This window comes from Halyomorpha halys, unplaced genomic scaffold (assembly GCF_000696795.3).
Source record: "Halyomorpha halys isolate HHAL.00 unplaced genomic scaffold, Hhal_1.1 Scaffold599.1, whole genome shotgun sequence".
Lineage (NCBI taxonomy): Eukaryota > Metazoa > Arthropoda > Insecta > Hemiptera > Pentatomidae > Halyomorpha > Halyomorpha halys.
The window spans coordinates 378,465-394,696 of NW_027108603.1; the positions used below are offsets into that span (position 1 = coordinate 378,465).

A 16,232-nucleotide genomic window follows, 5' to 3' on the forward strand; every position below is an offset into this window, starting at 1 on the left:
AGACAGAAAGCAAAAGTTTCAAAACAAGAAAACATGAAACAAAACTTATTTTTCAAATAACATTTTTATTATTTTAATATGAAAGAAGAAACCTGTAATAGTCCAGGTCAGCAAGCCTCTCTTTATATCGGGTCACCTCAGCTTCTAGCCTATCAGCTCGTTCAGCTCTTTCCCTCAATGCATCAGCTTCATCTCGATAAGCTTTACAAACTCTTACTTCACTCTTCAAATCTGTTATCTAAAAGCAAAGTAAGGAAGTATTATAAGCTAAAATAACAATAAAGAAAAGAGAATTTGATAATAATACTCTGATATTCAAAAGAATAAGTTCAATGAATGAAGTAAAAATATAAACCGGAAATTAACAGTTAAAAACTAAATTATTTAATTTTTTTTAGTAAAAGGTTAACTTCCAACAATCAAAATATTTTATCATATATAAATCAAAAGAGAAAGGGAAAGGGATCAAAAAGATTTCCATTTATACAATTATTATTCCTTATTTTATGACAAGAAGTTTTTTTAAAAATACAAAAACATTTTAGAATAAAATATTTGGTATAATCTTGATTGACGTCTATATAGCTACGGTATATGTATTTCATTTTAAACATAAACTTTTGACATTTAATATGACAATTCAAATTATATGAATATTTTGGACTGTTTCAGGTGCGGGAAGTCTGAGAAATAAAACGAAATACAAAGACCTCAAAGTATGGGTTGAATTACTATTAAACAATATAAAATAGATCCTGTTAACTTATTAAGACCTATAATCATTTGATAAAGAACTGGTAATGGAATAGAGATAGAGTATTTTTTAGTAACATAAACTTTAATAATTTCCTAAAATAAAAAAAAAAAAGTATCTGAAAACTACCACATGTGACCCAAAACAAAAATAAAGATCCATCAATTTTTTTTGTAACCTCTTTTTAATGAAATTTAAGAAAATCCAAAACTAATCAATTTTAATCAAAGTTATACAATAACATTCACCATCTGATTTGATACAGATTACATATAAACCAAACCTCAGAGAACTAAGAAAAATCAGCTCACATAGAAAATGTCGGATGTATTAGACAGATTAATAAGTAGAGAAATTCCCATCCAGGTGAGAAGTAAGTCACAACATATGCGATATATAATATTACTTAAGAAAAGTAATAATAGATTTAGTAATAGAATAAGTCCTAGTTCCACCTGCCAGCAAGAGTAATCTAATCCATCCTAAATAAATAGAAACAAATAAAACATTTGCAGTATTTTCTGAGAAGAGCTGGACGCTTTTCATAAAAATTATTTTTTATTTATTTTTTTTTGTCTTTTTTTCGGCCAAGGAGGCCTAACCATGGTTGGGGGTCAAAGTTTTTCATTTTGTGGAACCGCCACTCGATGAAAAAAGTCAACACCTCAGGCCAGATTCAAACCGGCACCGCCAATAGACATCAAATTGTGTCTTAACCACTGAGCTACAGACAGCCCCCAAAAAATTATTTTTAACTACAAGTTTTACCAATCCGAAATGGACTCTATAAGAATTATCTTCAACAGGTTGATCATAATCTAGACACAGTTCAGGAGTTCAGTATTGGTCAGAGAGGGTTTTAATTGAAAAAAGACGCAACAGAGCTAACAGATCAAAATAAAAAGCAACATACAAAAAATTAAAATCATCCATAGTTGTTACTTACTTCATTCTTTAATTTTGACACAAGGGATTTATTATACTCGAGTTCTTCTTTTGCTTCAGATAATGCTTCTGACTTCTCTTCCCTATGGGAACAGATAACAAGTACATGTATACTGAATTCAATTAATTATATTAAATAAATGTGTAAAAATGAACATAAAAATACAATGGTTAATGAAAATAGCTTTCTCCAATATAAAATTCATAATTTTTATTCCATTAATATGAGAAAGCATTATGGAAGGGACTAACTGAGATTGTTAAAGCAGATCAGGAATTTATTTCAAATGTCAGAACAAACAAATATTGCTGCTAAATTAAAAAAAATTAACTATAATTCACAAAAAAAAAAAAAAAAAAAAAAAAAAATAAATGAAATAACTTGTAAGAACAAAAATTAACATTAAAAATGTTTTAATTCATTGTTTAAGAACAATTTTAAAAGAAAGTATTCTTGCTCAAGTTGATCATTAATTATAAATTATAAAATAAAAAACATCTGATTGAGAATAAAACATGAGTTGAATTAATTAAGTCTAATAAAAAATTAAATTAAAAATTAATTTTAAGGACTACAAATGTGTATGCGTCAGGCAGTTACATTTAACATTTTGGAAACTCATACGGTTTACTGTCTTGATGTTACACTCCCTTTTGGAGCTTATTTATCAAGTATTCAAGTATGGCTCATCAGAGGTAGAACAGTGAGGGATGAGAGATAGAGAAAGGGCAGTTCAGCACCAGTTCCTTACAAATACTATCAGTGTTACAGTAGGTTAGTGCTTAGACCAGTGGTTCCTAATGTGGGTGCCCCCAGCGTTTGCCATGGGTGCCACAAGCGAATGCCACTTTCTCAAAATATTAAAAAAAAGAAGGAGAAAACAATTTTAAATTTATTTATGATAATTATGGGCTCTTCAATTATTGATATCATTTTTTTCCTGTACAAATGATTTATGAAAAAACAGTTGTAAGATAGTCATTAATTTTAAAAATTCAAAATTACAATAGTACATTACAGCATTTATTTTCTATCATTTTCCTACATACTTAGCCACTCTAGCAATAATTGTACCAACATTTATATCTGTTTTTAGCTCGACAGTGGTGTCCCAAATTTTTTTTAGCCCAAGAAGGGTTTGGGAACCGCTGACTTAGACTGCATTGCATACATGTGGTAAGAAACTTATCGTATAAATTAACCTGAAACTTAAACATTTTTGATCTTTAACATTTAAGGGCCACAATTTATATTATATAAATGATATTTAAAAAAAAAAAAGGAAAACTGTTTATTAAGTTAAAATTATTTTTATATTAATATTTAAATGAATTTCAAGTAATATTTTTCCAATAACAAAATATTTGAGGGTAGAAAGGTGAATATGGACCTGTCCAAAAGATCATGATCTTATAGGAAGGTTTTTAGGGCTGGTTGATTTTTATTATTATTACATTACACCATGAATGTTATTTTTTTGGATTGTCAATGAAAACACAATCTAAGCAAAATGGGAGTCGGTTAGAAAAAGATGCCATAAATTTGGTTAAAACAGTTCTGAAGTGGTCGTATTTTTTATCATCTAGAGTTGGCTGTAACTGATAAGTAAAATAAAATACCAGGGGTACAAAAAATATAAAAATAACAAGGTTGTTGACTATTTGTAAATAGTAGTTAGTACGTGAGTGATGGGGTAAGAAGTCACTGAACAACTGAGATCTTCGATGATAGCAGGATCTAGTCCACCTTAGAAGTTCTGGTATTTCTCGGTCCACTTCTGTCAATGATTCAGTTGTTTAGCTGATCTTGTCGGCATGCTTCGACGATTCCAAATGACGACTTCCAAAAATGCTGAATTCCCTGTTGCACCAATTGCCATCTCTTCAAGAAGTCCACTTTTATATCAACCAGGGTTGTATATGAAGAGATGGTATAGGCCGACTGATGGTGAAGAGCCTTGGATATTCAGATATTTATAAGTATCATTGCTAAGAGGAATGAGTGGCCGAGAATTGAGCAGTGCCTATATGGGGCAGAAGAGACAGATCTTGGTAAGAAAGGGATGTTTTTTGTATGTTTTGTATGAGTATCGTTTTTATTTCAGACTCCTAAAGAGCTCCAAAATAGGGATTCACAGAGGGTTGAAATGCCAAACATTCTTCTTTTCACTAGTAATCCAAAGAATCTTGTTCTGAAAAACAGGTCTCCTGGCTAAAAGTTGAAGATCCCTTTACTTACAAATGGCACCCAAAAAATTTGTACTGCAGTCAGATTACATGTGATGGGGTTTTACACCTGGGTGCTATGAGGAAAGCTTCAGTTGAATAACTGGTCACAATTTCAGGATGGAGCACTAAATGACTTTACAAATGCAAAATGGCTATCAAAGTAAAGGACAAAAATTGGAGTGTAATGTTTGGACAACAGAATAATAACCATTTCCATTAAATGTTTAATATTAATATAAATTATGTGGTTTACTTACAGTTCTTGGCGCTGTTTTCGCAATTTGGCTTTCCAATCAGCAAGCTCAACTGCTAGATGTTGAGATTCAGAGCCCCTCAGAGAATTTCCACTTGTTCCACCTTTTTTATCATCTAGAGTTGGTTGTAACTGATAAGTAACATAAAATATGACAGAATAAAATACCAGGGATACAAAAAATATAAAAATAATAAGGAACATTACTTCAATGAGAAATTCCATAATAATACCTGCATATATAAATCTCTCTGCTTCACCAGTCTTTTGATGTGATTAATCAGAATTTCATTAGAAACATTTTCACTTCCTTCTTGAGTTAATACTAGTTCTTGACTTTCAGTAACCTATTAACAAGTTACAATTTTTAACATGGTTTCTCTACCACAATGCAAATCTTAAAATATGGTGACAATAACAAATAGAAAGGGAAGAACCTGTAATATAAAGTTGACTAAAGAATGCTGTGCTGAAAGAGGAAGAGCTTTGATTTTTTCTATGAAGCCTTGTTTATTTGGGCATTGAACAGCGCAACCTAATAGTAAAAGAAGAAGTAGTTTCATCTCTTCAAGCCCTTGTTTCCCTGCTGGTTCCCGACCAATTATCGTAACATCAGGAAGGACCAACACTAATTGACAAAGTTCTTCCTGAAAACAATTATTATCTTAAATAAAAATAAATTATCTTTATTTGCTATTAATCATAAAAAAATAAATGGCAATACTTCATGATACTGCCTTCTAACATCCTCACACAGCACAGTTAATCATCAACCATGTAATTGATATTTGTCGTAAACTGTTACCCGAGATATTTCAATATATATCGATAATAATATTGCCTATTTCTAACTATTTGATAGTCATTCTTGAAACCCACATTCTCCCACATGTTTATAACCCCTCTTGCATTGCAATCATAATTTCATACCATTCATTATGTTTTGATATATGTCTTTCATTACGTTTTTGTGTTAGTTTGATGATATTTTATATTTTTAGTAACTTCTCTCATTGCTTTCCATAGAACATTGTATTTAACAAGTTTATGATATTCAAAATATTAATAGAATAATCTTCAAGGCCAAAATTCTCTGAAATTGTGAATTTCTGATTAAAAAAATATTATTTCAAAATTGCAAACAGTTTTATTACTGTATATTAGTCAAATATTATGGATATAGTTATTATAAGGTTGAATTAAAAACAATTTCTATGACAACAAAACAATATGCAAGGCAAGCAATACAAACTTCTACTGAAAAATGATAAATAGAAATATATTTAATAGAGAGAACTAGAAGTTAAATTTAAAAAACTTGATGAAAGTTATATTCATCAACTTTTTTTATATAGAGCTAGTATTGTTACAAGACGTTTAGAAGAAGAAAAAGCGCTAATATAATAAAAATTTCAAATTATATGATTACCTCATAGAGTGCTTTGATGTTCTTAATTATACATTCTATGTTTTTCATTCTAACCCCAGGATTTCCCAAACTTGGGCTTACCCCATGATGCACAGGCTCTGGATCACTGAAAATAAACAAAATGCAATAGTAACTCACTACAAGAAAAAATATATTCATTAATAACAATTTTTCAACTTACATTAAAAGTAAAACTTCAAAAATCAGCACGCCATCTACAAGATCGTCATAATCTGATAGACTATCTGGATCATGTAGACAAGACCGAAACTAAAACAGTTCAAAGTTGTATGATTTAAATTAATATAATTTAAGTAATGGTTTTATGATATGAATACAAGGCTATTGCAATAAAAAACAATAAATAGATTTAAACAGATTAACCAGAACCCATGAATTATAATAAAGCATACCCAGGTGACTAGCGGCCCATCCATAAATTCTTCTATGTCAGTTTTTGTGGTCATGGTTGGTAATTCTTCAATTTGAATAAGAAGGAAAGGGGTGAAAAGAAACTCACCATTGTCTAATACCAATATAATATTTATATAAGAACCCACATTCTATAAATGTTATTCATCATAAGACTTTCAGTAAATCCATACTTCTTTAAAGGGATTTACTTAACTTTTTATAGTCCTAACCTAAACAATGGAAGGGAACAACCAATGTCCATTAATTGAAAATGAGAACTAATTAATTTCAAGTATCCTTTACAGAATGGCATTTTTCATCATAAATATTTCGCTTTGATAACCAAATGTAACCAGGGCCACTCAGAAATTTGACAGCCATAAAGTAAACATTCATTCCCACAGAAAACAATGCCTTCCAGTGTTGGCACTACTCTTAAAAAACACATCTTTAAAATACATGTAGTTGCATTTGCATTGTCCATATTATAAAAGATTATATAAGAATATAATCCCCAATTTTTCTAAAATTCTATACAACTTTCCGAATTATAACTCGAATATTTATTATGAAAATTTAAGGTATATTGCCCCCCTCCTCCATAATCTATCTTTAAAACTTACAATTCCTACAATCTATGGAAGAAGTTTTATCTTTATTAAAAATTATAAGTTATAAGTTTTCACATTAAAATTCAAAAGTGTTAGTACTTTCAAGTTTCATCTTTAACTGTAGAAGTTTAATGCAAATTTACAGTTCTTGTTTGTTATGAAACTAAAACTTTTTATAGTTTGTTCTTTCTAACAGACAACTATATAACTATTTCCAGTTAATACTATAAATATTTCCAAATTTGAATTGGCAATTTCCCTAATACTGAATTTTTGGCTTACTATAAGAAATTTAAACAACAGAAAAAAAATCCAGAGGGTATCCTAAAAACAACAGGAGTTCAAATTCAGTGTTCTATACACTATTTATTAATTTTTTAAAATAAAGTTTATAAACTAAAAAAAAAATCGTATCTTACAATCTAATGTTAATTAAACAACCCAAAATAGAGGAAAGTATGTATGGCGACGTTCAAGAACAGGCTCTGCTGCCCATAACCACTGTGTGAACCAAAACGTATCTCATCAGGGGTGAATGTTTTAGAATAGCGGTATCTCTCAACCTCCTCCAACGCGAAGATTCACTGATGCGCTTGTTTAAGTTAGAAGGCTTAGCACGTCTGCCGGTGGCTCTTCAGGTGAGAATTGACGAAGATCCCAGGAATGGAAGAACATTACTCAGGAAGAAACAACATAAGAATGGTACCGGCGATTGTGACAACTAAGACAGGCTCAGACTAGTAGAGAAATTAGTACCTTTGTTAATTGAAACATTTTGTTAATTCTTGTGCCACTTGGTAACACTGGTTTCCCGCCGATCCCATGCCGCGTAAATTAGACTCTAAAAGTAAGTGATGCTAACCGTGCCAGTGATTGTGTGTAGTTTCAAGTTCTAATTTTTTACCACAACTCTCATCTTATTTAATATAGGTAAGAATAAGTTATGTTATAAATTGGATAAATGAATGGTAATGTGGATTTCGTATTCATATTATAAAAATATTTTTTGTCTTCGTCTCTTCGTTATTTTTAAAAATTGTTACTTTTATATCCAAGCCTTCTATCTTACGGGAACCCCGTTAGTCCTTACCAGCACAATCTCATGTTTCATAGTTCTCAATTATTTTTATTCGTTTACATGAGGGCTTAAGTAGAACGAATAATTACAGTGTACTACATCTATTTCGATCAGTTTTTTAAAAAAAATAAATAATGTATAACGTTGGTTGTATAATATATAGGAATACCTAACCTAAATCAAATCAGGTCCAAATAATCTTTACCTACCCTCCTAAATTGATTAAAAAAAGGTCAGAGATTTCCTGAATAAGAGTGGTAATTTGATAATTGGAATATGTGAAAGGTCTGTCTAAGCTAGGTGAGTTTTTTGTCAACAAATTTATATTTTGGTTCCTCTCAACATTTCTATTTCTTCATCACAAATGTTTTTATAAACTAACATGAACATGTATAGTCAAGTTATAACCCAGGAGCGGATCAACTTTCTGATGAAATATTGAAGTGTGGGGATGCAAACTTATTGTTTAGCAAATATAATGAAAACTACTACTCCTAGGAAGATAAATGTTATAATTTACTTTATAGCACATTAAACTAGCTTTAATTTGATTGCTGGCAGATATCTGTACGTATAAAGATTCCTTTGAAAGAGTTTTCCCAAAATAAATTCACTAACTACTGATTTTTCGATATGAATGAACTATATTTCGGTAACTATCGAACGTAAACAGCTCTATCAGAACTCATATTTTAGCAAATTTACTCCACTTTCAATGATAAGATTTTTCTAGTTTTTTGGTTAATCAAAGATATTGAACTCCGAATGAAATATAAATTTTTTTAAACGTTCGAACAGCCGCCATTTTTTATTCCCCCAACTATAATTGGCATACTCATCAATTTTGACTACTAACTGTAGTTTTCATGAAAATAATAAAAAAAAATGGATAATATAATTGACTTTTTTCCGGCTCTTGTATTATAAGAATATTCTTCTTCTACGGAGTTAAGTATATAAAATAAAAAATTCAAACTAGCTCAGATTTTTTTAGAGACTTTGAAACAAAACCTATATTTAAATTTTCAGGTGAGTCGAAAATAAAATTTTTTTTTGACAAAACATTTTGTCCTGGCTTGACCCTTCCGATTACAAACATTCCACTTAATGTCCATTATTCAGGAACCCTTTGACCTTTAAAAATCAAATTTTGAGGATCATTAAAGGTTCCTAAACTAAGTGATTTGATTTAACTCCAGTGGTTCTAAATATTTTAAATTCAACGTTATAATATCATTTTGTTTTCATGTCATTACTCATTGATCTTCCAATATAATAGCTCTTTATAGGAATGGAGGACATCCTACTGATTCTACGATACCCGAAGTATAACCTGTAGCCTCTTGGAACTAAAATAAATAAATAAATGTTTTGTGTTAGATGATATTTCTTCCAACGGAATTGTTTTAATATTTATTTTTGTACTTTTTTTTTAAAGTGTAAAATCAAAATCTACCATCATTTTCTGTGTAAAAACAATGATGACAACTGATGAGGTGCGCACCATCACAAAAATTTCACTTGCTATCCTACTTTGAGTTGAAATCAATTCTTTCATAACATATATTTTTATGTTATTCACTCTAGAAATACTTTTCTATACTGATTTTCCTAATGAACTTTTCAGTTGACAAATTGACTAACTCCAATCTTAACAGTTTTCAGAAAAGTACTTCTAATAATATTTCTCTTTGAAAAATTTTAACATTTTGTATTCAGAAATATAAAAATATAACTTTTTTTTACTAAAATTTACATTTTTCACTTTATTCAATACTAAATTGTTATTGAATGAATATTGAAAATACTAACTATGATTTTATGGAGTTATTTATTCTGTTAACTGTAAGGCTCATATATGAGGCTACTAACAATTTAATACCTGTAGCGATATGAAAACATCCACCAGGGCCCTGTTTCATAATGAAAGCTAATAGAGTTAGTTCATAGTACAAGTGTAGAAACTAGTGTGATAATAATACTAATACTTATTTTTTTCATGATAGGAATGACTATTAGTAATATTACAGGAATTAAAAAATACTAAAGTACAAGTTACTATTGTACAAGTCAGTGTAATTGAATTAAGATAAATCTACAAGACTAATAGTATTAGTTTGTACTTTATTATGAAACAGGGTCCAGATTGGCGAAACAAAAAAACCCACAGCGCATGCTCCCACCAGTTTATTAATCATACTCGTAGAAAAGATTTTTATCTATAATTCTAATATATTTCTTTCAGTTTTTTTTTTCACTATCTAAGAATTTATACCTTTTTTTTCTCAAATCTTTGGTTTTCCAAATGTATGTATTACTACTTTAAACTACTGAAATCTGTTTTTAACCTTGAAAAAATATTTTTCCTCTTATTCCTCTCGCTAAGTTAATTATCAAATTCTTTCATAGTTCATATTACCCATTTCTCATTAATACAAATCAATGCCCATTTAATTGATATATCGAATTTTATCAAAATCGTTATATTAAGTAAAAATAAATATTTCAAAATGTCGATATTATTTCCAATAACTGCCGGTACAAAATAAAGAAGTTTCAATGTGTTTTATTTTTGCTTCCTCACTACAGATGGCAGGGTACAAAGCTTCCCATGGATGAAATATTTGTGTTCTCATTATCGATAATTTTCTCTGGCATTTTAAATTATAGAGGGAACAAAAACTCGGTGTCTGTCTGTTTCGGTATTTTTATGATCCGACATAATCGATTAAATCGTTGATATGATTTTGATGAAAGTACCTAGTTGATCCTATATAAATTCAACAGTTTTCATCTGCTATTTTTACTTAAATATGCTTAGAAGTATTGTTTCAAGCACTCTTGTATTCCAAAAACAGCGCGTCCGATTTGGCTCAGATGGGAAGGGGATTTGGGTATCAGTGTGGAAATGGTTTAGTATCAATCATAAATTTTATCAAATTCTATCCTATACTTTAGCTTCACTGTTGGCAAAAGTATTTTTCTACGAATCTCTCAAACACGGCTCTTCCCCTAGATTTTATTCTTAAATGACTTAAATAACATTTATTTAAAAATAAAAATAATAAAATATATTCTTAAACCTTGACCTTAAGCTAATTATGTACCTACCTCACCTGTAGAAATGTTATGGAATCTATACCGACTTATTATAAGACAGAATTTTTTTTCTTCTCAGCTCTTAGTCCCATTGGACGATCAAACCCTTCAAAAAAATTGGTCGAAATAGGTGACAAAAACACCGTGGGTTCTCCTTGTAAGTTCATAAAGATGATTCTGATCACTCATGTTCTTGAATTGTAGTAAAACTTTCTTTTAATTTTGCTAGTTAGCTGAAGAACTTCTTACCAATAAGTGTATATATATATATAAGTGCCTTTAATTGAAATGGGAATCTTCTTCCCGTTTTTATTTACGAATAAAATTGTGAAAATAGGGGAAAATAAAAGAATAACGGCAAGAGTACATTTTTAAGGCTTTCTTTAATTATTTCATTTGTTAACGTACGAAAATATGCGGTATATATTAACTGTGGAGTACAAGAAAAGAAGTAAATGATTAAAACAAAAATTTAATAATAGAACCAAAGTGTATGAGATTTAAAAACCTCAACCTGAGCCTTCATTTCTTCTTTTGGAATGGAGTCAAATGCTTCTAGGAGGATATTTTAAGCAAGTTTTATTTAAAATTATTCGGGCTTTTTCCGAGGTACTTGTCTATAGAATTACACTTTTTTTAGGCTTTAAGTGTCGGATTTTCCGTTGATCAATTTGAATTAAATGAACAGTAAACAGTGACTATCCGTTCGTGAGATAATTTTGGCACCGACAGATGGACTGACAGAGAAACCATTGCCCAAAAAGGTTTTTATTTCACTCATAGATTTCTGGAGCGTAAATATCCCTCGAAAATCTGTACGAGTTAAAATACAGCAGGAAGCAGATAACCAGGGATAGTAAGTAGGGGTAGCCATTTGAAGTTTTATACTCGGCACCAGTTGACCAGTTTAATTACGTGTAGTGAAAAAAATATCTTCCATTATTAAATTTCTTTCCTTATAAATAGTTAATAATTGAAGACGTTTCAGCGCCATCGCCACGTCATCAGGCACACTAGACGTTACATCAAACATTTCATTTATTCTATTTATAGATCAAATAAGTTGAGCTTTAGCATGATTAAAATAATTACCGTTCATTGTTGCTTTCTATTTAATTTATTATGTTGTAGTATAATCTGTCCTTATTTATTCCACAAATTAAAATCCAATCATGTAGAATTTTGTACACAATTTGCAATAATATATTTACAATAAGGAGAGTCTATCTTTAACTCCAATGTCACATGAACTCTGGATAAGGATACAATTTTAGCACTGATAACTGATAAATTCCCTCATTTCTGTTAGTTCTGTATTTAAATTTATCATATATTCACCAGTCTGAAAGTAATATTATGTAGTAATTATTATCTTTGTGGTAGTTATATTTTATATTTCCAATTTATTAATGAAGTCTGTATAATATTTGCTTAAATAATGTATAATCTAATATTATATCATATAATATGTATATGAGCCTTGAAGTAACTGAATAGCTTCTATTATTTGAATATTTTTAGTGTAATTAACAGTATCTATTATTTGTGGATTATGAAATCAAAATTGTCTTTGAGTTTTAAACTATGTTCTTATTTTTAGAATTAATTTTATGTTGTCCTATTCTAGTTTTTAATTTTTTGGAGGTTTCTTCAACATATAAACATACTCAGGACATTAACAATTAATTTTATAAGTTACATTTAATTTGTAATTTTTAAAAATTTTGACCTTCATTTTAATTAAGAAACTTATTATACAGTTTTAGTTGTAAATTATTGTGGTCATAAGTTTTGAATGTCATTTTTATTTTATATAATAAGCATTCCCATTAAAATTCAAAGAATATAGTTATTAAATGTTCTAAGATGGATTTAGCCCCGTTGGTATCATACTTGTTTTACATAATCGCTCTAGGTATTTCATTTGTTTCACAAATCTGGTGCGGTTCGGGCATGACACCACTTTCACTTTCCATCCTACAAGTGTTCTCATGATTTTTAGTGAACTCGTGCTTAAGTTATCGCTATTTTTGTAGTTTTTGGGAAAAAAAAACTATAGACAAGCGAAGGTGCAAATTATGAACACAAATTGTCTAGTTTACTGTTGCTACAAAATATCGTATTTAAGGGTTCCTCCAGGGAAGGAAATAACGAAAATAAATTTTTTTGATGCCTAGAATACAACAGTATAACAAAAGTTAATGTGATTATGTAACATCATAACGTGATAAGTCGTAATACAATCGGGGAAGATAAGGCGGTCTCGGTTTCTCTCGTTCAGATCAGATGTTTATATTTTCCCCCTTTTCTGTTTTAATTATTCCTAAAATTATTTTTATATTTCGTATTTATCCATTGTTTATTATTCCTAACAATGTGAGTTGTTTATTTTTTCATAGGAACAAAATTTAAGGTACTATTGAGGAAATTGTTTTAATAATGCACCATTTAAGTTCTGTCAGATTATTTCAATGAGGATAACATCTTTCAGATACTACAGGCCATTTATTAATACGTCGAATTTGATAGAAAGTGTTTGAGTAGTTTTTGAGTAATTAAAAAAAAAAATGTGAAAAATGGATTCAATAAAGTCGTTGTCACATCGTAGGCATATTAAATTAAAATCAAATATGTAATTTAAATTTCGTATGATTTTTCGTTTCTGAGCTAGGCATAGACACATAGACCATTTTGCGACACAAGGTATTTGGCCTCAAGGGTCCTCAAAACATATTTCGGTCCAAAACTTTATTTTGAAATTTCTCTCTATCACAATATATTTCCTTGCTATATATTTCATGTGTAAGTAAGTGAAAGAAAAAAGTAAGGTAACTTTGAAATAGTTTTCAGAATGGTAGGGGAAGCAATCCCATTGTACGGTACAATCTTTGGGATACGTTCTAGGTACACTTATTTGATGCGGCATTATCAAAGCAAAACTGTGGTATGTGTCTCAGCTTCTTGATGTTGATTAAGTTACTGTCATGCGTAGATGTAAGGTATGAATGGCATCTAAGAATTAATTGGATTTTGGTAGATTTTGTTTCCTCATAAGTTATTTTGGAAGATGTTAATGGCTATTATTATATTATTGTGGAATACAATGGCTGATGATTTACGTTGCGAAAGGGTGTTCAATAAAAGTTGCGTGAGCTCGAAGCGAGATGACCGAGAGCGGATGAGGCGGTGCGGGGGCGACGAGGGGTGGGGGCCGCGGGGCCTCAGTGCCCTCTCGGTCATCCCCACGATCGGCTCTCTCACCTCCTCAGGTAACTTCTTATCTCATTCATGTTTCGAGCTGCGGTCATTATATAATTAATTCACAATATCTCTCATTGATATTAATATTGTTTTATATCCTCCATTACATTATTACGCTATTCCAAACTTCAAACACTTAATACAAATTTTCTCGACTTTTAAACGCTGTAAAATTCCTATTAGAATAATGTGACATATAATAATATAATAAAAACCGTTACGGTACCAGGGAAATAGAGCGTTTATTAATGCATTCATTCATGAACTACTCCGTCCAACCTGTATCCCCTAGCTTGACCGGGAACAACGCCGCTATATCTGGATCCCATACCGTTATCATTATTATTATACTATAATATGATATTATATTCAACTCAAAAAACTGTTTAATTTATTTAATTCAATAGTCATACGAAGACCATTATTTAAAAAAAAAAAATATCAAGTGGAAGATATTAGAATTAAACGAGCGCAAAAATAATAACCGCTTTGAAACCTGTTCCATGCTCATTAATACATTAACATGCAATGAAACAATCCATTTCTCGATCGCGAAGTAATGGATTCGTGTTGCCAATGACTAGACAAAAGAAATCACCAGTCCAAGTCCATTTTATGTTTTAAGTCTGATTGCGCACGAAAAAATGTTATGTATGAAGTTGACTGTCTGTAACGATTATTGTAATTGGGTAATCATTTTATCAGGAGCAGGGTAGTTCAGTGAGTAAGGCCCTGCGCTACTCTTGGAAGTTGGGTTCAAAGTGGCGGATATCTATTCAGTTGTTGTAGCCTAAAGTAAACTTTGTGGGTTCGTGGGCCCTCCTGGAGCCTACCAGCTACTATCATACCAAATTTATGATTGGGGAAAAACCTGATCACGGTTGAGCATGATCTTGGACAGATTTCCTAGTTCAACCGCTGTTCAAGAAACAGTATTTCCTTACAAAGTACTTAACCCTTGACCCTTCATGGGCTCTAGTGGTTCACATTATTAAAACAAAACTTATTTTACAAAAGTTGATAAAATTTCACGTCGTTTTGCAGTATTCTAAACGAATATAAATACATATGTGGTATCAATATTACGGGTGGGTATCTACACTGGGTGAGTATAGATCAGGGTCAATCTGAATCATAAAATAAATAAGTATATTTATACTTGTTTTATTACTTCGTTACAAAGATTTATTTCGAAAATATTTCATTTGGTTGTCAAAAAATTTAACAAGATAAACTATTTTCTTTTTTTTATTATATAAATTTTATTTTTTCATTGATTATAAGATAAAGAATTCTTTCAGCTTAGATGAAACATAAAAAGCAAACAACAAAAATGCAATAGAGTTAAGAAACAACAACAATTCGGTTTAATGGATTGTGAAAAGAAAGTCAAACTTTGAAATAAGATACTTTATAAAACAAAAATGTATGTCAGTAATGAATTATACGATATTATTAAAAGGATATATATACTGCAGATTAATCAAATAAATTGATTTTGAAATTTTTTTATCATAAGGGATGTTAAGAAACGGCTATTAATATGCACACCAAATCTTAAAGAATATATAGTTTTGCAAAAAAATATATATTGACTTTTTATTTTATTTATAATTCATGAGATAAAAAAAGTGGCACAGGCTGGGGAAAAAACTGTTTGCATAATTTATTAACTAACAATCAATGTATAATATGTTTACATATTGAATGAATCTCACTTCCTTTGACAATAGGATTTTTATCAAACAAGGTTAGTGGCTATAGGCAATATTTTTTTCATCCACCTATTTCACATCTCAATAGGCATGCGTACGACCTGGTAGGCGGGAGAGATTTTAGAGGTTAGAGGTAGACGTTTTGGATTTTATTCCAGAAAAAATCTACTATTGTCGTCATTATTTTAAATTACTTAGTATATTGTAAACTACCTGCTCAAAAAAATAATAATAATAAAACTAAATGAATAAAACCCTTGAAGTAGAATAAAGTTCATGACTTTTGAGCCCTAATACGTTTCATAGCTCCAAAAACAACAATCTAAAAAAAGGAAAACACCGTTTCATAACTTTTGCGTTTGCATAAAGGTGCTATTCCTAAATGGAAGACCATTAACTACACCTGAGTGCATTCAACTACTACAGCTATTTGAAAAAGGAACC

At 30.1% G+C, this 16,232-nt stretch overlaps 2 protein-coding genes and 1 long non-coding RNA gene across 5 annotated transcripts in view; 2 read left to right on the forward strand and 1 right to left on the reverse strand.

The window, feature by feature from the left end:
- LOC136795639 (uncharacterized) overlaps window positions 1–931 on the forward strand; it is a 6,696-nt gene extending 5,765 nt beyond the window's left edge. The window contains exon 2 of the long non-coding RNA XR_010843275.1: window positions 673–931. This is a non-coding gene — a long non-coding RNA (uncharacterized lncRNA). The remainder of the gene's footprint in view (window positions 1–672) is intronic.
- Girdin (protein girdin) overlaps window positions 1–6,442 on the reverse strand; it is a 35,872-nt gene extending 29,430 nt beyond the window's left edge. For all 3 annotated transcript variants that reach the window (XR_001343725.3, XM_014426866.3, XM_067046872.1), the window contains exons 1-8: window positions 6,024–6,442; window positions 5,792–5,880; window positions 5,611–5,716; window positions 4,619–4,828; window positions 4,415–4,528; window positions 4,186–4,313; window positions 1,701–1,782; window positions 93–238 (exon numbers count right to left, since the gene is read on the reverse strand). Coding sequence is in view for 2 of the 3 variants with exons in the window: in XM_014426866.3 (XP_014282352.1) it covers window positions 93–238; window positions 1,701–1,782; window positions 4,186–4,313; window positions 4,415–4,528; window positions 4,619–4,828; window positions 5,611–5,716; window positions 5,792–5,880; window positions 6,024–6,077 (929 nt within the window). In the remaining variant the exon portion in view is untranslated. The remainder of the gene's footprint in view (window positions 1–92; window positions 239–1,700; window positions 1,783–4,185; window positions 4,314–4,414; window positions 4,529–4,618; window positions 4,829–5,610; window positions 5,717–5,791; window positions 5,881–6,023) is intronic.
- A 7,587-nt stretch (window positions 6,443–14,029) lies between these two features.
- Window positions 14,030–16,232, forward strand: part of LOC106684654 (uncharacterized) — a 168,975-nt gene continuing 166,772 nt past the window's right edge. The window contains exon 1 of the mRNA XM_014426862.3: window positions 14,030–14,081. The gene's annotated coding sequence lies outside the window, so the exon portion shown is untranslated. The remainder of the gene's footprint in view (window positions 14,082–16,232) is intronic.